Source organism: Dipodomys spectabilis, unplaced genomic scaffold (genome assembly GCF_019054845.1).
Source record: "Dipodomys spectabilis isolate Male_0828 unplaced genomic scaffold, ASM1905484v1 ptg000125l, whole genome shotgun sequence".
Lineage (NCBI taxonomy): Eukaryota > Metazoa > Chordata > Mammalia > Rodentia > Heteromyidae > Dipodomys > Dipodomys spectabilis.
In genome coordinates, this window is record NW_024870802.1 from 5,777,549 (window position 1) to 5,801,222 (window position 23,674).

Sequence of the window (23,674 nt, forward strand, 5' to 3'; positions counted from 1 at the left end):
TTGTGAGGTTTTAAAAAAGCAGATGTGTGAACATCTATACATAACAAGCCTTCAAGATATTAACTATATCTGGGTGTGTTTTTTCTGTGTTTTTTTCTTTGAGATACTAGGTATTGAACTCAGGGCTTTGCACTTGCAAGGCAAATACTGTATTACTTGAGCCATGCTTCTAGCCTCTTTTTGCATTGGTTATTTTTGAGGTCGGGTTTCTCTTTGTGCTCAGGTTGGGCTGGGCTTTCATTCCCCTACTTCTGCTTCCCCACATTTCTGGAGTGACAGGTGCTGGCCACTGCACCCAGATATTGTGTTCCATGTATTGGGATAAAAAGCATGCAATACTGTTGCCAGCCATTGAGTGAGATTCCCAGGTTGGCCTGGAACCTGTATCCCAGGGTCCTTGCCTTCCAAGGAGTTAAGATGACTGGCTTGAGCCATTGTGTCCGGCTAGGAAACCACATTTTATTGGAGGCTTGCATGTTATAACCTCATGTAAGCAGTCTTACAAGTCTCTTTTTGACAAATAATGGCAGCCATGTGTATCAGCCAGCTGGAAAGAGAATAAGCAGAATTTATAGCTCGTTCAACTTTCAGGCTGAAAATGTTGCAATTTTGGAAACATTTAAAAATCTAGAGTTACTTGTATTATTTTCAAAATGGAATATTACTTTTACATTAAACTCTTAAAAACATACCCAAATTATATTTGCTTAAACTATCCCTACACCCACCTGCGTGATTTGAGGGAGATTTAGAAAAGGAAAAGTGCACTTTGTGGTGGGAGATGGATGGCTTTGGATGTCCTGAGCAGCTGCCTGTGCCGGTATTGCCTTGGCCTCTGGAGCTGTTCAGCATTCACTCTGGAATTTCTAAAATGCCATAACAGTGTGCTTTCGAGACAATATGCTCATGTATCCCTATCCCCCCCAAGTGGGTCATATTGTCACGGTGTCTTATCTCCTGCCACATATCTTGCGCATGACGAATCCATTTCCCCAAACAAACCATCACACATGTCCACACTGCCCATTAAAATGTTGAATTCTGACATCTATGCCCTGGCCCTCTGACGTTTGGATTGGCATACATTGGGTACAATTGGAGGGCAATGTTTTTGCAAGAACAAAGGGGATGTCATTCTTTTCTTTCTGATGAGTCCCTTCTGGAGAAAGTGATATTAGAAGCATGCAAAGCTTAGGCCCATTGGAAAAAGCCCCAGATACTTCCCTAGGGTAAGAGACTCAGCAGGACTAATCTGTAAGTATCCCCTCCTCTGGGAGGTGATAACAAGGTCACTGTGTACTTAGATTTGGCATTATACTAATACATCTGGCATCAATAGAGTTTCTTTCCAAAGTGTTTTCCTCTTTCTGATCTCATTTTGCCCTCACAGGAGGAGGAGGAAAGGGAGTTGGTTAGGGTAAGTAAATCTAAGTTTCTCCTGCTCTGCAGCAGGGAGGTCATTTCCCTATTCTCAAGTTCAGTTTCTCTATCTGTAAAGTGGTATTGCAATTGCTGTTGACTCTTCAGGGTTGTTTCAGTGCAAATGTGGCCAAGAAATGCAGTGGACAATACAAAACACAAAACCCAAACCAAACAAACTATAGCCAGAAATGGGCTGTGATGTTAATAGACATTTATGAAACATCCTGAAAGTTGTAGAGATGGAAGGAACCTACGAAATTACACAGTACACTTGGCACCAGTGGCTGTAATCCTACGTACTCTGAAAGTTGAGACCTACAGGATCACAGTTTGAATCCAGCTCATACAGAGAGATCTGAGAGACTCCATTTCCAAAAAGCCAGGCTCGAGGTGTGGCCCAAGTGGCAGATTGCCAGCTGGGCAAGCCTGAGTTCCTGAGTTCAAGCCCTAGGATTGCCAAAAAGGAAAGAACACATTAAAGATATTCTTCATCTTTATTTTGCGAAGACACACAGGTGGCTCGTAGGTATACACAGGGTACATTACTTTTGTAAGCTCTGATTTTTAGTCTCTCATTTTGAGAGACACCTAAACTGTAGATCAGCTGCCATTGTGGGCACTGGCACACTCTGCGCCCACTCAAGAATTGCATCAGAATGCAAATGAGAGAGGAGTTCCGATGATGACAATCTTGATTTTATTTTTAGAACAATGAAAGCACACTTTCAAAGTTTTCTTTTCTCTTTTTATTGGTACTGGGGTTTGAACTCAGGACCCTGTGCTTGTTAGTCGATCTACACCCTTGTTTTGCTTTTAGCTTTTTGCCTGGGTTGGCCTAGACTGAAGTTTTCCTACCACACTTGACTTGTTTGTTGAGCTGAGATTGTGCTAGCTTTATTGCTTGAGCTTACTTTGAACTATGATACTTCTGTTCTGCCTACTGAGTAGCAGGGATTGCACGTTTGAGTCACCTAGCTTGGCCTTACAATTCTTATATATATGTAAAAACTTATATGATCTAGACAGACTTAAGATGAAATTTATTGACTTATGAAACACAAGAATATCCAGGAGTAGATGTTTCAGTTATGGCTGGACCCAGAGACTCAGATGGTTTTTCCTTGGCTTGGACTATTTAGCTGTCTCTAGAATCTGCCTTTTTTTTGTTTTGTTTTGTTTGTTTGTTTGATATTGACTTTGTCAGACTGCATCTCTTTATGAGTGACAAATAGCGTCTGGCAGTCTTAGGCTTATATCCTCAAAGATTAGCACCTTCTATGAAAAGAGAGCCTTCTTTTCCTAATGGTTTCAATATAAATCCTGGGATTAAGACACACCGGGCAGATTTGAAATCACTCCTTCCTGCTCCTAGCTCAGCGATTACTATAGAGGCAAGAGGATGTGAGATCAGTTTGGCCTGTCTCCTCTCTATCCCTTCTTTCCAGATTGAGAGGCATGGGGAGATGGGGTTAGACTTATCTGAATTAAGAATGGGTGTAGGGTATCCCACCACAAAGAAGACAAACCCATCTGCCCATTTAAATTGTTTTCATAACAATTACAACATAAATTGTTTCCATGACATAAACCATTTTCATAACAATTTAAATTGGCAAAACCAATAGTTACCATAGCAAACATGATACTTGGACAGTTACTAACATGCATTCCCAATGGCTGTGGCTTACTAGTCTATTAGAACAGTATGGACGGATCTAATTCAACTCTCTTACCTGTAATGTTTTTATTGTTGCTTCATAGGCTTGTTTTGGGTATTATGAGGGAAGTTAGACTTGTAATTTTGACACCTCAACATTTCTCAATGGAAGGACCAATTTAAGAGCTCTTCTGGCAAGTTTCTCAAAAGATTGCCCTTTGGAAGGGGCGGAGGCCAGCGTTACCTGGACAGCATCTGGACTCTTGGTGTGGAAAACAAAGCCTTAGAAAGCATAATACCTTTACTTTCCCAACATTCTCATGACCCGGAGGTGGTGGAAGGAAGTGTGTTTTATCACCTAGATTTAGAGAAAAGAAAACTGAAATAGAATCAGGCTCATGTGTAGGCAGCAGATTTAGCTACCACCTCGATAGTATGATTGATAAGCAGTCCCGTGCCAAGACTAGGTAGTGCAAACCATGCAAAACATCCTACATTAGTAGTCTAGTCAGGATCTAAAGACAAGCCTTGGTGACATGACCCACAATAAGGGTGTCTTCCAGACCAGTTTCTTTTCTTTTAGCCTCTGCTTTTCATTGCTTCAGAGAAAGTCCCAGGGAGAGTGTTTCTGAGGCTCGGCAGAGGGAAGGCAAAAGTTCAAAGTTTTCAGGAATGTTAAAGTTAATGTTAATGTTAAAGACCTGTTCCAGTGAAATCATCTTCCTGCCCTTGACCTCAGACCTGCACTGTGGAGCCACGAGCCTCTTTTGAGGTACGGGAGGATTATAGAAATAGCAGCAAGGCCCTCAGGGGAGCTTCATTAGTTGGCCTGGTTAAAATCTGCTCTCCCCTGGGCGCTAGGTGCTGATTCTTGCAACTGGGAAGCTGTTAGCTTCTTCCTGGAATCTACACTCCACTCTGCACCTTGAAAATGGAATAGAAGGATTCCAAGGGCTCTAGGCCTTGTTTTCTACCTCTGTATCCACTGAGCCCCCTAATTGGTGTTGGCAGGAGTTCGTTTCCATATGTTTTTCTCAGGTAGCTAAACTTTGTAAAGAGACAGCTGTTTCTTCAACTTTGTACCTAGCTTGGGGAACCTGAGCTTTCTGGAGAAGGACAGGGTCCTGAGTATTATGGACAGTGTGTGTTACTTGAGCATTTATTCCTATATTGAATGAAAGTAAGCACCAACAATGTACTGGAAATTGTGCTAAATCCTGAGAATGGGGAAAAGAAGTGGCATAGAGTCTGCCACCAGGGAGCTTGTGGTTGTGAAAGGCTGACACAGATGATGCTTAATATGGTTGGGGAGACAGGGAAGGTTTCTTTATGGGAAAGCCATTTCACAGAAACCTTACAGATGAGCAATAATGAAGACATGTGTTAGGGCAAGAGTGGCTCATTCTAAGGGAACAGGCTGTGAAAAGGTTCTGAGGCAAACAGGAAGGTGAAATCAGAGTTCAGAGAGGGAACATGAAGTAGATGGAGGGTTGGAGCAACTCTTGCCTAACATAGCAGCTCCAGGTTTGCTATAGTTTCAGTGAGTGTCCCCTCAAAGATCCAAGTATAATGGCTGGGTTCCCAGGTTGGCAGAAGTTGGAAGGTGCTGTGGACCTCTTACCTATGGTGCCTACTGGGAAAGTTTTAGGTCACTGAGGATGTACTCTGAAGTGCTGCCTTCACTAGAGGCACAAACCCATGTGGCCTCCCAATCTTGGACTTAAACCTCCAAATCACGAGCCAAAACAAGCCCCCTTTTATTTGCTTAGGAGTCCGGTCCAGGTATTTTATTATAGTAATAGAAAGCTGACTAAAACAAATGTGAGACTTTACATTCTCTTCCCAGTTTTCTTTAATCTTATATATTTAAGGTATACAATAAGATGTTTTGTTATAGGTAGTGAAATGGGTATTATAGTTAAATTAGTCTATCCAATATCATTCATAGTTATCCTTTATTCTGTAGGTGTGTGTTAAGAACAAAATGCTGAAAGAAGTACAAAAGATGAGCCACTGCAACAATGATACTCACAGAACACTATGTCTGAAAAGGGGGGAGGGAAGGGGTAGTGGGAGAGCAATAATGGAGTAGGAAACAATGCTCACTGAGAAATGTACCTCACTCATGTAAATGTAACCCCTCCGTACAGCATCTTTACAATAAAATAAAATTTAAAAAAAGAACACCTAACACTGACTCTTTCCAGAATACAATAATACAATATATTGTAACTGTGGCCTTTACGCTTTTTATGCTTTCTTTTCCTTTTTTATTCTTTTTTTTTCCTCTCTTCTCTTTCTCTTTCTTTCTTTCTTTTTCTTTTTTTCTCCTTCCTTCCTTCCTTTCTTCTTTCCTTCCTTCCTTCTTCTCTTCTCTCTCTTTCTATCATTACTAATGTTGTTATTAAGTAGTTAAGGGATTAAAATACCATATGCCAACTTTTAAGAACAATGCTTCTTAGTCAATGTCACCCCTTCCTTAGTTGTCCCGTTTTCCCCCTTTCAGTTACAAAGTGTAAACATCATATTTTATATTAGTTCACTAGATTTAGATTTATTCATTCTTCATATCTGTAGCAATACTTTTTTGACCTACAGCTCTTCATTCCCTCCGCACCTCACACCCCAGTAACCACTATTTTATCCTGTTTCTATGTACTTGACTTTTATTTTACATGTCACATGCAAGTGAGATTATAAAGTATTTTTCTTTCTGTGCTTGGCTTATTTCACTTAGCCTAATATCTCCCAAGTTCATTCATATTGCTGAAAATGGCAAAATCTCCCTTTGAAGGCTGTGATACTTAGGTTGTTTCTAGTCCTTCGTTGTTTGCACTTGACAGGTCCCAGTGAACTGATGATCACAGTGTAAGACAAAATCTGTATAGCGATTTTAAAATCTATTCTTCTTCTTCTCTCCCACTTCCTTGTATCGTGTGATTCCAATCCCACCTAACTTCAAAGGAAGGAAGGAAGACCTGGTTGGTGACAGGTCAGGCAACAGCAGCTTTCTGTTTTGCTTTCTCTGTTTAGGAGAAGCCTCTCTGCCTGTAGCTGCTGGAAGCCCTCTTTGTGCCAAAGCGCTGGGAGAAGCCATGGGGACAGGTTGTTTTCACAGCTGTGCTGCACTCTAACCCCAGAGCTGTCCATCCCTCACACACTCTGCTCTCTGGCAAAGAGGGAAAGGATGTAAATCCTTCCCTCCCACATGTGTTCCCAGCTCACAGGACTCCAGGCCTCATGCAGGGGCCTCTGAAGCTCTATAAAGCAGGGGAGCCAAAACTGCAGGAAAGGTGACTCTTTAGCATAACAGCAAGGCCTGTGTTGGGGGCAAAGCTGGCTGAAGTCTGCAGGTGTGCCTCGCTTCCTACAATGAGAGCATTGACAAAATCCTAGACAGATGGGACTACAGGCTGGTCAGGACCATCGCCTTCCTTAAGGGGGGGGGGGGGGGGACTGCTTTTCTACTAAGCACAGCGAACAAGATGTTTTCCAAAGAATAATGTTGACAGTGTATGGTTTTCTGAAGATGCATAGCTATCAGATTTTTTTCTCAGTGCATGTAGGAGCAGAATTGTTTCAGAGCTTCAGACAGTACAAAGCACTTTGTGCTCTTTCCTTTAGTTTTTAGAAAAACCTTCAGAGTCAAGTGTCTTTTCCAGTTTACATGTGATAAAAAGTTGGCAAAGCTCTCATGGCTGGTAAGGAGCAAAACAGGTATTCTAACTTTAGGTATCTGGGATACAGTGAAACTCCTTTCAATGTCTGTGACCCCAACTGGTCACCTCCAAGGACAAAGGCAAAACCCCAAATGGGCAGCTGATTTGGCATATCTCGTGAGTGCAGAGGACCAGCTGGCAGCAAACCTGGGTTTGAATAGTGTTTTGCTCCATAGGATCTGTTGTTCTGGGATCTACTCTGGCCTGTAGGTTACCAAAGCTCAGGCCATCGATTAGCAGCTGGTGTTCCTCTATTGACAGCAGCAGCAGCAGCAGCAGCAGCAGGAGAGAAGGGGAGAGAGAGACAAGTCAGAGAGATAGAGAGACAGAAACAGAGATAGAAGGAGAGACAGAAAGAGAGAGGGAGAGAGAGAAAGGGAGAGAGAGACACAGAGAGACAGAGAGAGATATCAGGTAGTTTGTGGAGCCAAGTAAGGCCCAGCCAGGAAGGAGGGAATCCTAGACTAGGAGAGATGAAGGGTTTCAGATCTCCAGAAAATGCTATTCCCAGAGGAAACAATCCCCTCTAAGGGGCACATAGAACATGTTATCTATCTTTCCTTCATTCTGCAATCTGCTGCATATTTTGTGAATACAGGCCAAATGGAGGCACTGAGGGTTCCTCCTCTTCTGCTTCCTTGACAAGACTTACAAGCCTGGAAGGATCTATTAATCAATGGTCTTAGTTTTCTCCCTCCCTCCCTCCCTCCCTCCCTCCCTCCCTCCCTCCCTCCCCGCCCTCTCTCTCTCTCTTTCTCTCTCTCTCTCTCTCTCTCACACACACACACACACACACTTCTCTGTATCTTTTAACAAGGCTGTGTAGAGTGGAGGTATTTCTGCAGAGAAGAAAGGCACTAGATGAAAGTGAACCAAGCAACGTGTGGGTGGAGATGGGAGGGAGGGAATGAGAGAGAATAAGGGAACACACGATACTAAGCAAAAGGAAAGGAATGTACTTATTACCTGATGTATGTAAAGGTAACACTGCCATATATCACCTCTAAAACAACAATAAATTATTACCATTATTATTAGTTTTACTATTACTACTACTACTATGTCCCACTTGCCTGGCTTAGGGAGTCCCAAATTCATATGCTTTCAGGAGCTAGGCCAGCAGGTAGGATGATGAGTGAGGCCCACTTGGTATTATTCAACTCTAGTTTGTTTGTTGCAACATTTAAGCAGGAACCATGGGCCAGTACCAACAGGTTTCTTTTGAGTGGAATGGCTTTTTCTAAGTTGGAAATTGTGTCAATCAGTTTTCCATTTCTATCACAAAGTACCTGAAGCTGGGTTTTTAAATAAAGAAAAGAATTCAGAGTTCTTGATGTTCAAGGGCAGGATGCTGACTTGTTGGGGCTCTGGTAAATTCTCTAGGTAAGTTGCATCACGATGGTGGAAGTGTGTGAGCGTGGGGAGATCATGGGGTAAGACAGAAATCAGGACAATGAGGAAGGCTAGGCTCACTGTTTTATAGCAACTTGCTCTTATGGGAACTAACCTTTCATCTTTTGAACAAGTAGTGCCTAATGACTGAAACAACTCCCACTAGGCTCCATCTCTTAAAGGTTCCACAAACTCTTAATATTGTCATACTTGGAACCAAGATTCCAACACATGAAACTTTGGCAAGCCAAATTACATAATGGAAACCTTAAAAAAATCTTAAAATTCCATGTGAAAAGTTAAGTACATTTATGGGCTGTTCTCAAAGCTCAAGTACCCTGGAATCCCCTAATTCTTCACCTTGCTTTTTGTGAACATGGATGCAGCCTCTGCTCTTGAAATTATCATCACTCTGGTGCTCATTAAGCCTAGTTGGCTGAGAGACTTAGTGTGAGCTGATAAGAAGATTCAAGTTTCAGTCTTATTTTGTAATAAATGACTGTGCGGCCTTGGTTGCATGAATCTCTTGGTTTGGTTTGTGTATCCATGCCTATAAAATGAAGTACCTCATAAAAGAAACCTTAAGAACCCTTCTGGCTCTAAAATTCCATATCTATGGCTTTAATTTACATGGTTGAATTACTTGATTTTGTTTGTAGCTAAAATATCTAGGGTAGGCATTTGGAGTCATAGGCTTAAATGGTCCTGTGGAAACAAATCTTATTTAAAAAAGCGAAGGGATCTTTGAAGTGTAGTTTTTCCAATAGATTCTCTAAAACAAGAGGCTAAATAAAGGTTCATTCTAAAATTAAAGGTCACCACACTTCCCCAATGAAAAAAGCTATTTGGAATTTCACTTAAAATTGGAGTAGAGTTAATAGAGGAATCTATGATTAGCATATTAATGAATGAAAGTAACAACAGGTGATACTATGCTTATTAACACATGAATGATGTATTCATATGTTATTAACACTTTATTAAAGAAGCTGAGAACAGGTAAGGCCACAGAGGAACTGAAACTCTCACCCATTGCTGATGGAATGGAAAACGGTGCAGCCACATTAAAAAACATTTTTTGGGGGCCTGGGGGGTTTAGCTCAGCGGAAGAGCGCCTGCCTGGCAAGCACAAGGCCTTGAGTTCAGTCCTCAGCTCTGGAAAAAAAAACAACACACAACTTTTTTTTTTTCCCCAGCCAGGTGCTAGTAGCTCATACCTGTAACCCTAGCTACTTAAGAGGTACCTATCAGGAGGATCACAGCTTGAGGCTAGCCAAAGCAAAAAGCTTCTGAGGCCTCCATCTCAACCAGTAGCTGGGTTCAGTGATGTTTTCCTGTCATCCCAGATACTCGGGAAGTTAAGGAGAGATTAAGGCAAGTCTGGGTGAAATCTCATTTCAGTAGAAAAATCTAGGTGTGGTGCGGGTATATATGTCATCCCAGCTACAGGGTCCCAAGTATAAACCCAGCTAAAATGTGAGACTCCATCTCAAAACAAAACAACAAAAAGAGTAAAAAGGGTTAGAGGCATGGTTCAAATGGTAGAGTCATCAAATAACCACCAAAAAACAAAACAAAACAAAATCCAGATAAAACCACTTGGTCCATTCTTCAAAATATTAAACATGTATGACCCAGTAATGCCACTTTTAGGGTATGTACCCCCAAAACTGAACACATAGCTACAAAAAGCTTTACCTATGAATGCTCATAGCCGCATCGCTCACAATAGCCAAAAAAGTAGAAACAACTCAAATGTCCAGTTGAGTAGATAGATAAAATGTAGCACATTTATTTTAAGCGTTTTCTGCAACAAAAGCAGTGAAGTTCTGTTTCATGTTATGTTATGAATGGCTCCCGAGAGCCCCATGCTAAGTGAAAGAAGAAGTTCTGGCGGCTGGCATATTGTAGAATTTCATTCACACGAAATAATCAGAGGCAACTTCAGAGAAACAGGAAGCAGATTCATGGTTGCCAAAGGCTGGGAAGGATGGGGAAAATGAGGAATTATGCTAAAGGATATGAATTTTCTTTTGGGGGCGACAAAATTGTCTGAAAATTGATTGTGGTGATGGTTATGCAACTCTGTAAATAGACTAAAAACCACTGAATAGTATACTTCGAATTGAATGGCATATACAGTGGATCAAAAGGAATACTAAAGATCAAAAGAATATTTATGTGAAATATTTTAAAAAGTTAAATAACAGTTGATGAGAAGGGTAAAAGAATGTTATATGAGTAGATTACATTATATATATGCATGTGTATATATGTATATGTACATATTTAAGGATATTCATTTTATTCTGAGAGGGTGACTACTTTTAGCAGAAAAAAAAAATCTCAGGGAAAGTTACAGTTAACAATAAGAAAGTGATTTTCATACTTGGATGTGGTCCTAAGCACTAAATTGTGTTTCTGAGTTTATTTTTTAAAATTTTTTATGCAGTGTTTTGAAGCTTGGGCCGCCTGTTCGTCTGCTTTTCAGCTTTGTTTATTTGTTGGCTTGTTTGAGTTGGTAATGAGGAAGCACTGTGGCCAGCAACGCTCATGATGTCAGGACAGACAGGGCTGCCCAAGTTCTGCCAAGCCCCAGTGACCTGCCCCAGGTCTTAAAAAATCCAAATTGCAAAATAGAAAGAGTGGAGGATTTGCTAGTTGGTGCTAAGTATGGGGGAATTCTATGTTTAAAGGTCAAAGGCGACAGCATTCTGGCAAGTGGTGGTTTACTTTAATTCAATTGCAAGGGCAATTTCAGTGTAGCTGAAATCCATGCTTTGTCAGATTCTCAGGAAGGAGGGGTCCTGAATCAGATGCTGACTGGAGTCTGGCAGGTAACACACAAGAGCCTGTTTGTTAAATGGAATAGCCCTGGCTCCTTATAAGTTGCTTGTAGCCACATGGAAGCAAGGACCAATATGGCCAAATCAACCTTCTGATTCTTCAAAGGAGAATGAAGACTCCTGGGATATGAACTCAAGACCTGAGCACACTCTGTTAGGTTTTTTTCTTTTTGCTCAAGTTTGTCACTCTACTACTTGAGCCACTGCTTTACATGAACTTGTTAGTAGTTGATTGGAGTTAAAAGTGTCACAGAATTTTCTGCCCAGGTTGACTTTCAACAGTGATTCTCAGCTCTCAGCCTCCTGAGTAGTTAGGGTTATAGGCATGAACCACCAGCTGAAGATAGGGACTTTAAAATAGTGAGCTCTTCCTGTTAAAATGTTGAGACATAACTGAAGTGAAAAAAATTACAACAACCTATAGGATGAAAGCAAATATTGGAAATCATATATCTGATGAGAGATCTGTGTCTATAATACATAAGGAATGTTTATAACTCAATAATAGTAACTCAGTTTTAGATGGGGAAAGGATCTGAAGGGATATACTTCCCTATGGAGAAATACAATTGGTCAATCAGTACATGAAAAGCTATTCAATATCATTACCGTCTGGGAAATGGAAATCAAATTCATAATGAGAGACTACTTTTTATGCATGACGATGGGTGGAATCAAAAGGAAAACTAGTAACAAGTGTTGATGAGGAGAGAAGAAATCAGAACTCATACATAGAGCTGGAGAGACTGTCATTTTGCAAAACAGTGCAGCAGCACCTCAAAGAGTTAAACAGGGACTGAGCATGTGCCTCCACATTTGGCCTTCTAGGTATCAACTTCAGGTAAGTGAAAACACATGTGCACATAAAAAAATGTGTACATGAATGTTCACTATCGGAATCATTCACAGTTTCCAAAAGAGTAAGTCCATCCCAAATGTCCATTGATTGATTCAGGATAATCATTTAACATACTCGGAAGTAAAACGGGATCAAATATGAATGCCTGCTACAACACAGCAAAGCTTTGAAAATGCCATATGAAGTGAGAGAAGCCAATCAAAAACCCCAGAGGTTATACAATACCATTTATATGAAATGCCAAGAAGAGGCAAATCTGTAGAGGCAAAGTAGATTAGCGGTTGGCCTAGAGTAGGGAGGATGGGGGAGGAGAGCACAAAGTGATTATAAGGGGTATGGATTTCTTTTTGAGGTGAAGAAAATGGTCTAACATTGATTGTGGTGATGGTTGCACATTTCTGAAAAAATAATAAAAACCATTGAGTCACACATTGTAAATTGGCTAATTGTATGGTATGTGAATTATTTCTCCCTAAACCCTTACAAGAGAATACAGTGAGGACCACACAGAACATGTCATCCAGACTGCCAAGTTCAAGTTCTCTGCATAGTAGGTCTGGAAAGAATTCCCTCAAGATGACCTCCACCTCCCTCCCCCCCCAAAAAAAAAAAAACCTAGAGGAAACAAGAGACAGAGTGCTCTGCTTGTTCTGAAGTTACACATTCACTCATTGTCAGAAGCAAGGCCAGACTTGTCTTTTGACCTTGACCTCAAGGTCATGCTGACTCCATTCAAAGCCTATTTTTCAAGGGAACCAGGACTGTGAGAATCCAGCATTATGAACAGCTGGATGCACTTTCTTTTCTTGCTCACATTTTACAAAGGTCCTCGGAAAACTTCTTGAAGAGAACAATACGGTTAATAAAAAAAAAGGATTCTTCTTAAGGAAGGAAAGAGGCATAATACTTCCTCGAGTCTTTTTTTTTTCCCCAATAGCATGGGAGGGACTGTGTGTTCCAGAGAACACTTACTCTATGTGTCCGTGAGTCTCTTAAACTTAAATCATCAATATGTTGTTTGTGCAAGAATCATTTGATGTCCAAGAAACCCCGTGGGCCTCTTAAGGGTTTAAAACAAATCTTTTTTTTTTTTATTTGAACCAGAAGGCTGAACTTTGCCAAGAGCAAATGGAACTTAGATATCAAAAGGTCTGAATTCAGTTTTCACTGAATACAAAGGGTGAGTAGATGCTGAAGGGAGCCAAATGCATTCTCCCACCCTTAATTTACAGTACTTTGTGTTGGCAGGCTCCATGATTTTGAAAGTTGGCTCTCTTCTCTCATTCCTCTCTAGGGTGTAACCACAACCCTATCTTTTAGTTAACTTTACAAAAATTAAAGCCATATTATAACAATTTATGAGAGCCTCGCTCATCACTGCTCCTATAACTATCAATTTTATTAGAATAAATTGAAATGCTTGAGCAGGTTATAACTCTCCTCTGTAGCTGTAATTTTGTTTGATCATCTACAAGAATTTCTTTTCTTTTTTCTTTTTCACTCTTCTCATGTGCGAGTTTACTGAAGGGACGTTGGCACAGTCTCCTTCCCAATAAACGATCAGCCAGTAGTTACCAACTTGAATCCTGGAGGATCACCATTGGTTATAGTACAGATTCTCTCACTAACCTTGGAAGGAGACAGGGTCAGAGAAATGACTAGTATTTTTCATTTTCTCCTTTCTTCCCTCCTATCCTTTCTGTTCCTCCTCCCTTCTTTCTCTTTCTCTGTCTCTTTCTTCTTTCCTTTCTTTCTTTCAACAAGTCTTCCAGTATAGCTCAGGCTGGCCCTGGTCTTGAGCTCATGATTCGCCTGCCTCCATGTCTTGAGTGCTGAGATTACAGGCATGACCGACTATAATTGGCCTTCTTTTTATTTTCTTTTGTTTTTGTATAATAAGAAGTCTTCTGGGTTTAGTTCCTAGCTCAGGGCGGGGGGGGGGGGTGTTGGGGGGAAGAAAGGAAAGAGAGAGGAAGGAAGGAAGGGAAGAAGGAAGAAAGGAAGGAAAGAAGGTAGGTTAAATCCCAGTTTCATCCCATAACTTCAAGTTAAACACTGCTAGGATTTTTTTGATCACTTTCCTTTTATTCTTAAAATATGGATCAGTATATGTATAAATCTGTATCTACATTATTATAATAATCTACCTTTTCCATTCATTAGTTCATAATTATCTATATTAATGAAGTTAAAATTACTCACATTAACATTCAGTTGAACAGAAAATTGCTTAAATGACTCGGTAAGAAGGTTTTTGATTGCAAGCAACAGAAAACTTGTGTCAAACTGACTTAAACACGAAGGGAATTATTTTGACAGACATTTGAAAAGTCCAGTGGGAGATCAGGTTGAAGGCACAGCAGGGTTCAGGTATCAGATAGTGTTGTGAGGCCTGCTTCCCTCCTCTTGCTTTGTTCTGCTTCTGATGCCTCTGGACCATTCACCTGCCACATATTAGAGGCATCAATTCCAGAGTACCTGCATGCAGGCTCTTGCTGACAGGACAGATCAAGGCCCGGCTCCAGCACTTGCCATGAAAATGTCACTGCATTGCCCTGGTCCACAGCAATCTCTGAGCCCATCACTGTGGCTTCTCCCTGGCTACCATAGCATTCTCTGGGATGCAAACAGTTTCATCATGCCACATAGACTGACAAAGGGGAAAAGAAGAAAAGTTGGGCTCCAAAGAAATACAATGGTTATCAGGAGAATGAGTGACTAATAAGTGGTCAAAATAACCGATGCCTTAAGAAACAAGAAACTTAATGTCTCACAATTTTGGAGATCAAAGTGTCAACAGAATTGGGAGGATCTCTTCCATGCTTTGTTTCTATCTTTTTATGTTTTTGTTTTTGGCAGTCTTTGGTGTTTCTTGTCTTGAGGATGTTATCACTCAGATCTCTGCCTTCATGTTCATATGGCATGCTTCCTCTGAGCAGGGTGTGTCCAAATTTCTTTTTGTAAAAATAAGGACATTAGTCATATTGGAGTAGGAACCTAGCCTGCTTCAATATGATGTCATTTTAATTAATGACATATGCAAACACCTTGTTTCCAAGTGAGATCACATTCTGAGGCTCTAGAGCTTAGGGCTTCAATATATGGATTTGTGGGGATCATAACTCAACCTAGCATGTTTCCACATATTTAATGTTTCTGCTTGCATTTAAAAAATCCATCCAATCTGAGTTCAAGTGCTAGAAAGAGCTACTTCCCTCTTTCAGCCAGGAAGGTAGGGGGTTGGGTGAGGCCACCTCAGGGGGCTCATGTATAATTTCATGTTTTATTATGTGGGATCTAAGGATCCATCCTGCTACCTGAGTATACATCAGTTTCACCCTTTAGGAGCTCAAAGACTTGGGAAAGAGACTTGATCTTTGCAAACATCAGGCCCCTCAAACAGCAAAATAAGGACCATAGTCCTTTCCTAGTTTGTTTTGGGCTAGGTTCAGAGTGCTCAGTAAATGTCAACCCATGTTACTATTTTACATCTTCAAAGATGGGAGGCTTTCAGAGTACAAAGAACCAGTCAGGAACCCTTATTTCTCTCATCCCATAATGATAATTCAGCTGAAGTTCACTCTAAGGAACTTCAAGAGCAGGAATGGGGCTTGACTATCTTGCAAACAGGAATTCATGTCCAGTTCTGGGAACACCAAGTGCTTTTCTCTGTCCTAAAGCCCATGACATAGATTCTCAGCCAACTCTTTTCCTAGGCAACGTGATTATGAAATACTTGCTCCCTTTGTCTCTTTCTGGTACCTTTTTGAAATCACTTGATCTTTCCCACCAAATGTGGGTGGGAACCAGTCATTTTATTTACAGTCTTTTTCTTTGTGTCTCCATCAACTTGGGGAAATGGAATAGATGTTTTTGCTGTACCACATGCTCTGCTCTTTCGTAGTTTGTTAAAGTGCTTATTGAATATTAACTAGACCTTTGACTTCTTGCAGGTAGTAGAACCTATTTGATACAGGTGTATTAGGCATTAGCTAAGGTCAATGCAGAAGGAGGTGCAGATCACCCTTTAAAATTGTGGTCATTTTCATTTAGTACCAGATATTGTTCTAAGCAAACAGAAATATAACAATGAACAACAGAGTCACTGACCCTGATCTGGAGGAGTGTAAATTCTGGTGACACTCATTCCCACAGAATATATAAGAGAACTTACTAAATGTCAGATATTATTCACCAAACAGAAACAATTGTGTGTGTGTGTGTGTGTATGTGTGTGGTGGAAAGAAAGAGAACAAAATATAATACACATATTTAAAAATCTTGTTAAAAGGTGATAAATGCTTTGGAAAAAAATAGAGCACAGTTAGGAGATTAAGAGTGTCAGAAGGGGTATATAGGAATGGTTAGGGGTAAGTTCACGGGAAGGTGAGACAAGAAGGAAAATGAGAAAAAGAAGCTGTGTATTGGGGAAAAGCAAGCCCAGAAGCCTTGGGCACAACTTTTTCCGTACCAGGATTTGAACTCAGGGACTCTCTTGCTAGGACGATGCTCTACATTTGAGCCACTCTGCCAAGCCTCCCAGCTTTTTCCAAGGATGGCAAGGAGCCTAGCTTAGCTGCAGTAGAATGAGCAAGGTTTTGAGGTTGCGGGAGATGAAATGGAGCTTGTTGTCCCTTTGGTGAAATGAGAAACCACTTGAAAGGGCCGAGTGGAAAAGTGGTAACTTGATCCTGGGCGTCAAAGGGTGGGTCTGGAAGCTGGGTCCAGGGGAGGCTGTTCAGGTATAGGTTGCACAGGTGAGTGAGGCTGTGGCCACGCTCACTAGGGTGTGTGTGTGTGTGTAAATGGAAAGCTATTTGAAGACAAAGCCGACAGGGGAGATGAAATGAGAGAGGCCAAGATGTTTTTGGCCTTGCAGAGCAGGGTGGCCCTGGATTGGGACGGTGAAGCCCCTTTGGAGCGCGTTCTTCGGGGTACGGTGAGGAGCTGTCCTGTTAGCCACCCAAGGCAAATAAGGCCTCGGGGTGAGCGAAGTGTCAGTGACTCCAGAAGTGGCCTGGCTCCTGCTCTCCGCCGTCCCGAAGGCCGCACCGGGGAGGGCCCGACAGCCCCTCGGAACCTTCATCCTTCCTCTCCGCGGGAAATCAAAATGACGACGACGACGCTCCCGTACGCACAGCGTCCCCAGCCTAACTCCGCACCGCCCGCTCAGGGAGCGTGTGGGCGGGGCCCCAGGCCTCGGAGGACCGCCCAGGACCGCGGACCACGCCCCTCCACGGCGTGGCCAGGGCGATGGGCGTGGCAGTTGCGTGAGCACGCCACAGAGAGGGGCGTGGCCGACCCTGTGCGCGCGGCGGCGGGTCTGCTCGCGCACCTCCCTCCTTCCTGCCTTTTTTTTTTTCTTTTCCCGGGGCTGATCAGCTGGTCTGCGCTGCCCTGACGTGGGCCGGCGCACGTCACCGCCGAATGGCAGCCTCCAGAAAGCCACCGCGAGTGAGGTGAGGGGAAGCAGGTGTCCGCGTCTGCGAGGCCGCCCAGCCCAGACGCGCGGGTGGTACCTGGAAGGCTGAGACTGAGCGGGTGAGGAGCCGAGGCCCTGCCGCTGTCGTCGGGCGAGGGCCGGAGGTGACCGACCCCCCCCCCCCCCCCATTGGGAGCCAGGGACCCCGCCGTGCAGCCCGGCCGGATCCAGTCCGTTTTCGGCCGGGCCGGCGAGGCCCGGGGGCCGCCCGAGCCGGTCCTGGCGCGCGTGTGGCGGGAGGAACCGCAGCGCTCGGCCCGCGGCGCGCTCGGCCCCGAGGTGCGCTCGCGGTCACCGACCCCGGCCCCGCGGGAAGGCCCCGCTCGTGGCAGGAAGTTGGTCTCTGTTGGGCCCTCCCCGGGTACCGGGAGGTGGGTGGGCTCCTGCCCTCGCCTCCAGACGTCCAAGTTACCATCCTGGAGGTGCCCATTGGGCCCTCCCCACCCAAATGGAAGAATGCTCAGGAACATCCCACCGTTAGCTTGCCCTGGCTTCTCTTTGGACACAGGGACGTGCGAAGGGTCACCTCGTGTGAAACGTGTCTTGCGTTTATTCGCACCCCGCAACTGGGGTATACTTATCAGTGCATCCACCCAAGTGGGAGACGGAGAGAAAGGGTCGAAGTTCACAAAGCCTAGAATTAAAACTCTGGCCATCCACACGGGGTCGGGGCCCGGTCACCCCACTGAATCCAGACCCTGGTGTGTGCTATGTTTCCTGAGTGGATAGATCTCAGGCCTACCCTTACCTGGACTTGCCCTTGTATACCACACGTTAGAGGTGAGCAGAGACCCAGACCTACACGGTGGAAGGAGCTTTCCGTAAGGTAGATGTTAGAGAGGGAGTCGGGCAAGTGGATAATGAGGGATGATGATGACTTAGGCTCTAGGCTGTGAGGAAACCTTTGAGGACCACGGTGGCCTTTGCTAGGCCAGATCACAATATTTGTGACAGAAGGGTCTTTGAACATAGATGGTGGGCTAAGAGAGGGAAGCCTTTTGCCTCAGATGTCTTCCAGAGCCATAAAAGTGAGGATTTCTTTCAGTTTAGGGTCTGGAAACTGAACTCAAGTGGACTTAGGTAAAATTAGACTGGGATAGTTTCTAGTGAAGCTGAAACCAGAAGCACCAATACTGGCAGCAGGCTTTCCCTCTATTTTGTATCTTGACTGATTTTAGCCTGGCTTTATACCCAGGCAGACTTTCTTGTTGTGGCATGCAATGATATTTGTAGGCTGATAGCTCCAGCAGAAATGTTTGCAGAAGTCCTAGCTCTGATTGCCATTGGACTGACTTGATTCTTATTTCTATCCTTGAAGCATCATTGTGGCCAGAGGAGTGGATTGACCAAGCGTACATCTCAGAACATGGTGGGCAAGTGACTGATACTCATTCCAACCCCTTGGACTGAAATGGAGAAGGGGACATTTTCAAAAAGAAAATCTGAGTGCTCATGAAGAGAGATACCTTGTCCCCCAAACTTGTTCTGGTTTAACCTTTTTCTCATCACTTAGGCATGATTGAGCATCTAGGTCTTTCTTTTTCTTTCTTTTTTTAGACAGAATCTCACTATCCACCTAGGCTGGCCTTCAACTCGCAATTCCAAGTGCTGTACCTGCTATACCTGTACCACCAACTTCAGCTTGGTCCTTATTTTGCTCCATCTTGAACACTAGACATTTATGATTCTTCTCATGGACTGGGGATACTAGTGGGGGTAGATACCTAGAAACTTACTGGGAGTTCTTTTCAGAGAGGGAGACAAATATACAGTTTTTAGTAGCTCATCTATGGGCAAGTAGTATACACGTTGAACAGGAGTAGTTCTACTTCTTTACCATTACCCAACTTGTAGCCATTTGACTTGGAGAAGAAGGTGTAGAAATTGGAAGACTTGGAAACTCTAGTTCTAGCATTGTCACTAAATAACTGTGAGCCTTTAGGCAAGTCATTTGATCTTTCCGTTTCTTTGCCTAGAGGAGGGAGTTATGTGGTTCCTTAGGTATATTCTCTTAGCTCTCACATTTAATGGTAGTCCTGTTTTTACAGACAGCTTGTGATTATTTAAGTGAAGACGTCACAGAATATGTCTGTCAAAAACTGAAGGCTGGATGTGTTTTGAACTCTACAGAAACTAAGGTCTGACAGGAGCAGGGCAGCTGTACTGTTCAGGTGCTTATGACGCCTGGGATCCTCCTGAAAGAGAGTAGAGGTGGTGATGCTCACTTAGACAGTTTGAACTCACCTGTCAGATCTGGTTTCTGGTCTGGGCTTTGCAGGTACCCAGATATGTGGTCTGTAGGAGTTATTTTTGTTTCTTCTATAAATTAGTGAACAGGACTGCCTCTGAATAACTTGCCCCTCAAGTCCTATGTGGGAGAGGCAGAGGGAATATTGACATCCTTCACTCACTATTATATAAACTTACATATGAAGCTATGGGAAACTGGTTGAGAATTGATTTGTATCCTTATCTAAGATAGGTGTCATTGTATCATATATGATACAATTACTGGTACAGTATTGTACACTGAGTTGTATAACAATCATCACAAGCTATTTAGGGCAATTTCCTTGCCCTCCAAATATTTTTTTTTTTGGATGGTTGTGGGTCTTGAACTCAGGGCCTGGACACTGTCCCTGAGTTCTTTTTGCTCAAGGGTAATACTCTACTATTTTGAGCCACAACTACTTCCAGCCTTTTTTTTTTTTTTTTTTTTTCTTGTGGGATTTTAACTGAGGGCCTTAGGCTTGAGCAACACTTCCATTGTTTTTTGTTTTTCCCAACTCTTTCACCCATGGGTATGTGTCGTTTTCCACAACCTCAGCCCTTGACAGCCACCATTCTTCCCATCTCTGTAGGTTTGTCTATTTTGTATATTTTATACAAATGGAATTATTTACTAGCTAGTCTTTTTGTGATAGGCTTTTTCCCCCTTTGATATAATATTTTCAAGGTTTACCTATTTTTGTATGAATTTTTATTGTCAAATAATATTACACTGTATGGGTAGACTTTTATTTCTCCATTCAGCAGTTGGGGATGTGGTTTCTTTCTACTTTTTGGCTATTACATATAATTAAGGTATAGACATTTACATAAAATTTCTTTTTGTGGTGTTAGGAATCCAATTAAATGCCCCAAGCATATAGGGAAGTGCTCCTTCATTGATACTACCTCCTTATTGCTGTGTGGATTTTTATGAGGATATATATTTTTAGTTTTCTTCATGTATACCCAGGAATGAAATTGCTTTGGTTGGATACTAACCCTTTAATGTTTTAAGCAATTGTTAGATCATTTTCCAGAGCCACACATACCACCATTTTACATTTCCACCTTCAGTACTTGAGGGTCTGCATTTTCCACATCCTTACACATACTTGTTATTGTCTATTTCTTGATTTTTACCTTCTTAGAGGCTATAAAGTGATATCATTGTGATTTTTGATTTGCAGTTCTGTAATGACATGCTGAACATCTTTTATGTGCTTGGCTATTTATATATCTTCATTGGAGAAATGTTAATTCAGATTTGTTTCCCATTTCAAAGTTAGGTTGTATCTTTTTGTTATGGAATTGTAATATATTTCAGATATGGAATCTAGATATAATTTTATACATTATATCTATATTCTAGATTAGATTCCAGCAAATTTTCAAGTTACTCTGTTTGTGGATTGTTCTAGCTTTTTGGCTCAAGGCTGGCTCTACCACTTGAGCACTCACAGGGTTTCCTGTCCTGCCTGGCTTTCAACTTCAATCCTCAGATATTAGCCTCCTGAGTAGCTAGGATTTCAGGCCCTCATCACTTAGCGCTATGTCCTGTATTCTTTTTTCTTTTTTTTCTTTTTCCCTCCCTCCCTCCCTCCCTCCCTCCCTCCCTCCCTTCCTTCCTTCCTTCCTTCCTTCCTTCCTTCCTTCCTTCCTTCCTTATCTCTCTCTCTCACCTTTCCTTCCTTCCTGCCTGCCTGCCTTCCTTCTCCCTCCCTCCCTCACCCCCCTCCCTCCCTCCTTTTTCTCTCTCTTTCTTTCCTTCCTTCCTTCCTTCCTCCCTCTTTTCTTTTCTTGGGCCTGGGTGATGTCCCTGATCTCTTCAGCTCAAGGCTAATGCTCTACCACTTTGAGCCACAGTACCACTTCTGGTTTTCTAACGGTTAATTGGAGGTAAGAGTCATGGACTTTCCTGCCTGGGCTGGCTTTGAACCAATCAGATCTCAGCCTCCTGAGTAGCTAGGATTATAGGTGTGAGCCACTGGCGCCCAGCTCTTTTTTCTTTTCTCTCTCTCTCTCTCTTTTTTTTTTTTTTGGTTCCCATTCTGGGGCTTGAACTGTAGGCCTGAGTGCTGTCCTTGAGCTTTTTTATTCAAGGCTAGTACTCTACCACTTGAGTCACAAATACATTTCTAGCTATTTGATGCTTAATTGGAGAGTCCCATGGGCTTTCCTACCTAGGCTAGCTTTGAACTGTGACCTTCAGATCTCAGCTTCTTGAGTAGTTAAGATTATAGGTGTGAGCCACTGGTACTTGGCTATATCTTATATTCTTGATGAACTCATTTTTTTTTCTGTGTGTGTATGTGTATGTGTGTGTGTGTGTGAAGCCTTGAGGATTTTTTGTATTCAAGACAATGTTATTTGCAAATAGTTTCATTTCTTTTCCAATCCAGATACATTTTGTTACAGTTCTTGCCTAATTATCCTGGATAGAACATCAAGTACAATGTTCAATAGGAGTGAAAGATTAGTCAGCCCTATCTTGGTCTGAGAAAGCTGTTAGTCTGTCAATATCATCAGGGCCTTGTGTTTGCTAGGCACCTGCGCTTTCACTTGAACCATGTCCCAAGTCTTTTAGTTATTTTTCAGGTAGGATCTTGTGTGTTTGTCTAGGACTGATTTCAGACAACCATAGTTTCCTTTGTAATTGGGATAACTGGCAGGCACTACCATGCCTGGTTATTGACATGGGATCTTGAGATGTTTTTGCTTGGACTAGCCTTGTGCTGTCTGCTGAGTGGTAGTGGGTGTTAAATGCTTTTTTTCATGTCTGCTGAGAGAATGGTGTAGTTTTTGTTCTTCTGTATATATAATGTCTTCCATTAATTGACTTTTGATAGGTTGAACTAACTTTACGTTCTTGGCCACTTTGCAATGGTGTATGATTCTTTTTATATTATCACTAGTTTCAGTTTGCTCGTATTTTGTTGAAGGGATTTTCATTTGTATTATGAGGTATTGGGATGTCTAAACTTTTTTTTCCCCTTCAGTGCTGGGGATCAAACTTAGGGCCTTATTTTCTCCCACAGCCCAGTGTTTTACTTTTTTTTTTTTTTTTTTTAAAATGAAAGAACATGTGCTTTCCCCAGCTAATTACATCTTACTCAGTCTGGTGAAATTAAAGTAGCAGCCAATACAAGAGCAGGCTTGCAGTGATTGGTAAAATCCAGTCTTCTGGTTCTAGCCTTGTGGTGGATTGAGCTAATGTGAACCTAACTAACATGTAAAAATGTGGTTAAGGTGTTGACTTAGTTAAGTTATGGCTGTGTAAAATGTAAAACCTATGACTTAGTTCGATCTAATCTAACTGCTGATGACCACCTCATGACACTGCACACTGTGTTGGCCGCCTTACTTTTCCTCCACTACAGGCACACACACTTCTACCTTGTGCCCTTTGTACATAGTTTTCTTTTCCTGGCACATTCTTCTTCTATAAATGAGGATGCCCCCCTCAACATTGTTTTCATGTATGTGTTAAAATGCTGAGTGTTATCAGAGAGAGCTCCTCTGGATACTTCAGTATCTCCTAGTCGCCCTCTTTCCCTTGCCCTGCTTTCCTTTTCTCACAGAAAAAAATTGCTTCCCCTCCTTTCCTCCATCTAGTCTCCCACTCCTATTCCACCCTATTTACATGTTTTGAAATAAGGTATATTAGTGGTTTTATTCACTGCTGTCTCTGAGAGCCTGGGTTATAGACGATTCTCAATAAATATTTGAGTAAACCTGAAAGACAACCCTCAGGTCCCAGAAATTTAGAGAGAATTTAAAGCCTGAGTGGTAAGCTGGTAAACTGAATCTTGAAAATTTATCTAACCCAAACAGAGAGCTTCATGGCTGGAGTCCAGGGTATCAGGCTGTCCCTAAGTGGGGATAAGAGACTTGTGTACAAATCTTCTAGCTAAGAAATTAATGTGAATATTGAGCAGTGACAATAATGCTTATATGAACCAGGGACACATTTATTCACATAGGCAGTCTTTACTGAAGACCTCTTTCTTTCCTTTTTCCTTCCCTCTT

At 42.3% G+C, this 23,674-nt stretch overlaps 1 protein-coding gene across 6 annotated transcripts in view; it reads left to right on the forward strand.

Moving 5' to 3' along the window:
• Window positions 1–17,250: 17,250 nt before the first annotated feature.
• Xpnpep1 (X-prolyl aminopeptidase 1) overlaps window positions 17,251–23,674 on the forward strand; it is a 53,766-nt gene continuing 47,342 nt past the window's right edge. Inside the window, exons 1-2 of one of the 6 annotated variants that reach the window (XM_042689327.1) lie at window positions 17,336–17,354; window positions 18,696–18,746. Coding sequence is in view for 1 of the 6 variants with exons in the window: in XM_042689326.1 (XP_042545260.1) it covers window positions 17,323–17,354 (32 nt within the window). In the remaining 5 variants the exon portion in view is untranslated. Of the gene's footprint in view, window positions 17,355–17,375; window positions 17,437–17,462; window positions 17,482–18,695; window positions 18,747–23,674 lie in introns of those variants that run through there. The other 5 variants (XM_042689326.1, XM_042689331.1, XM_042689329.1 and 2 more) reach the window with 5 other exon arrangements.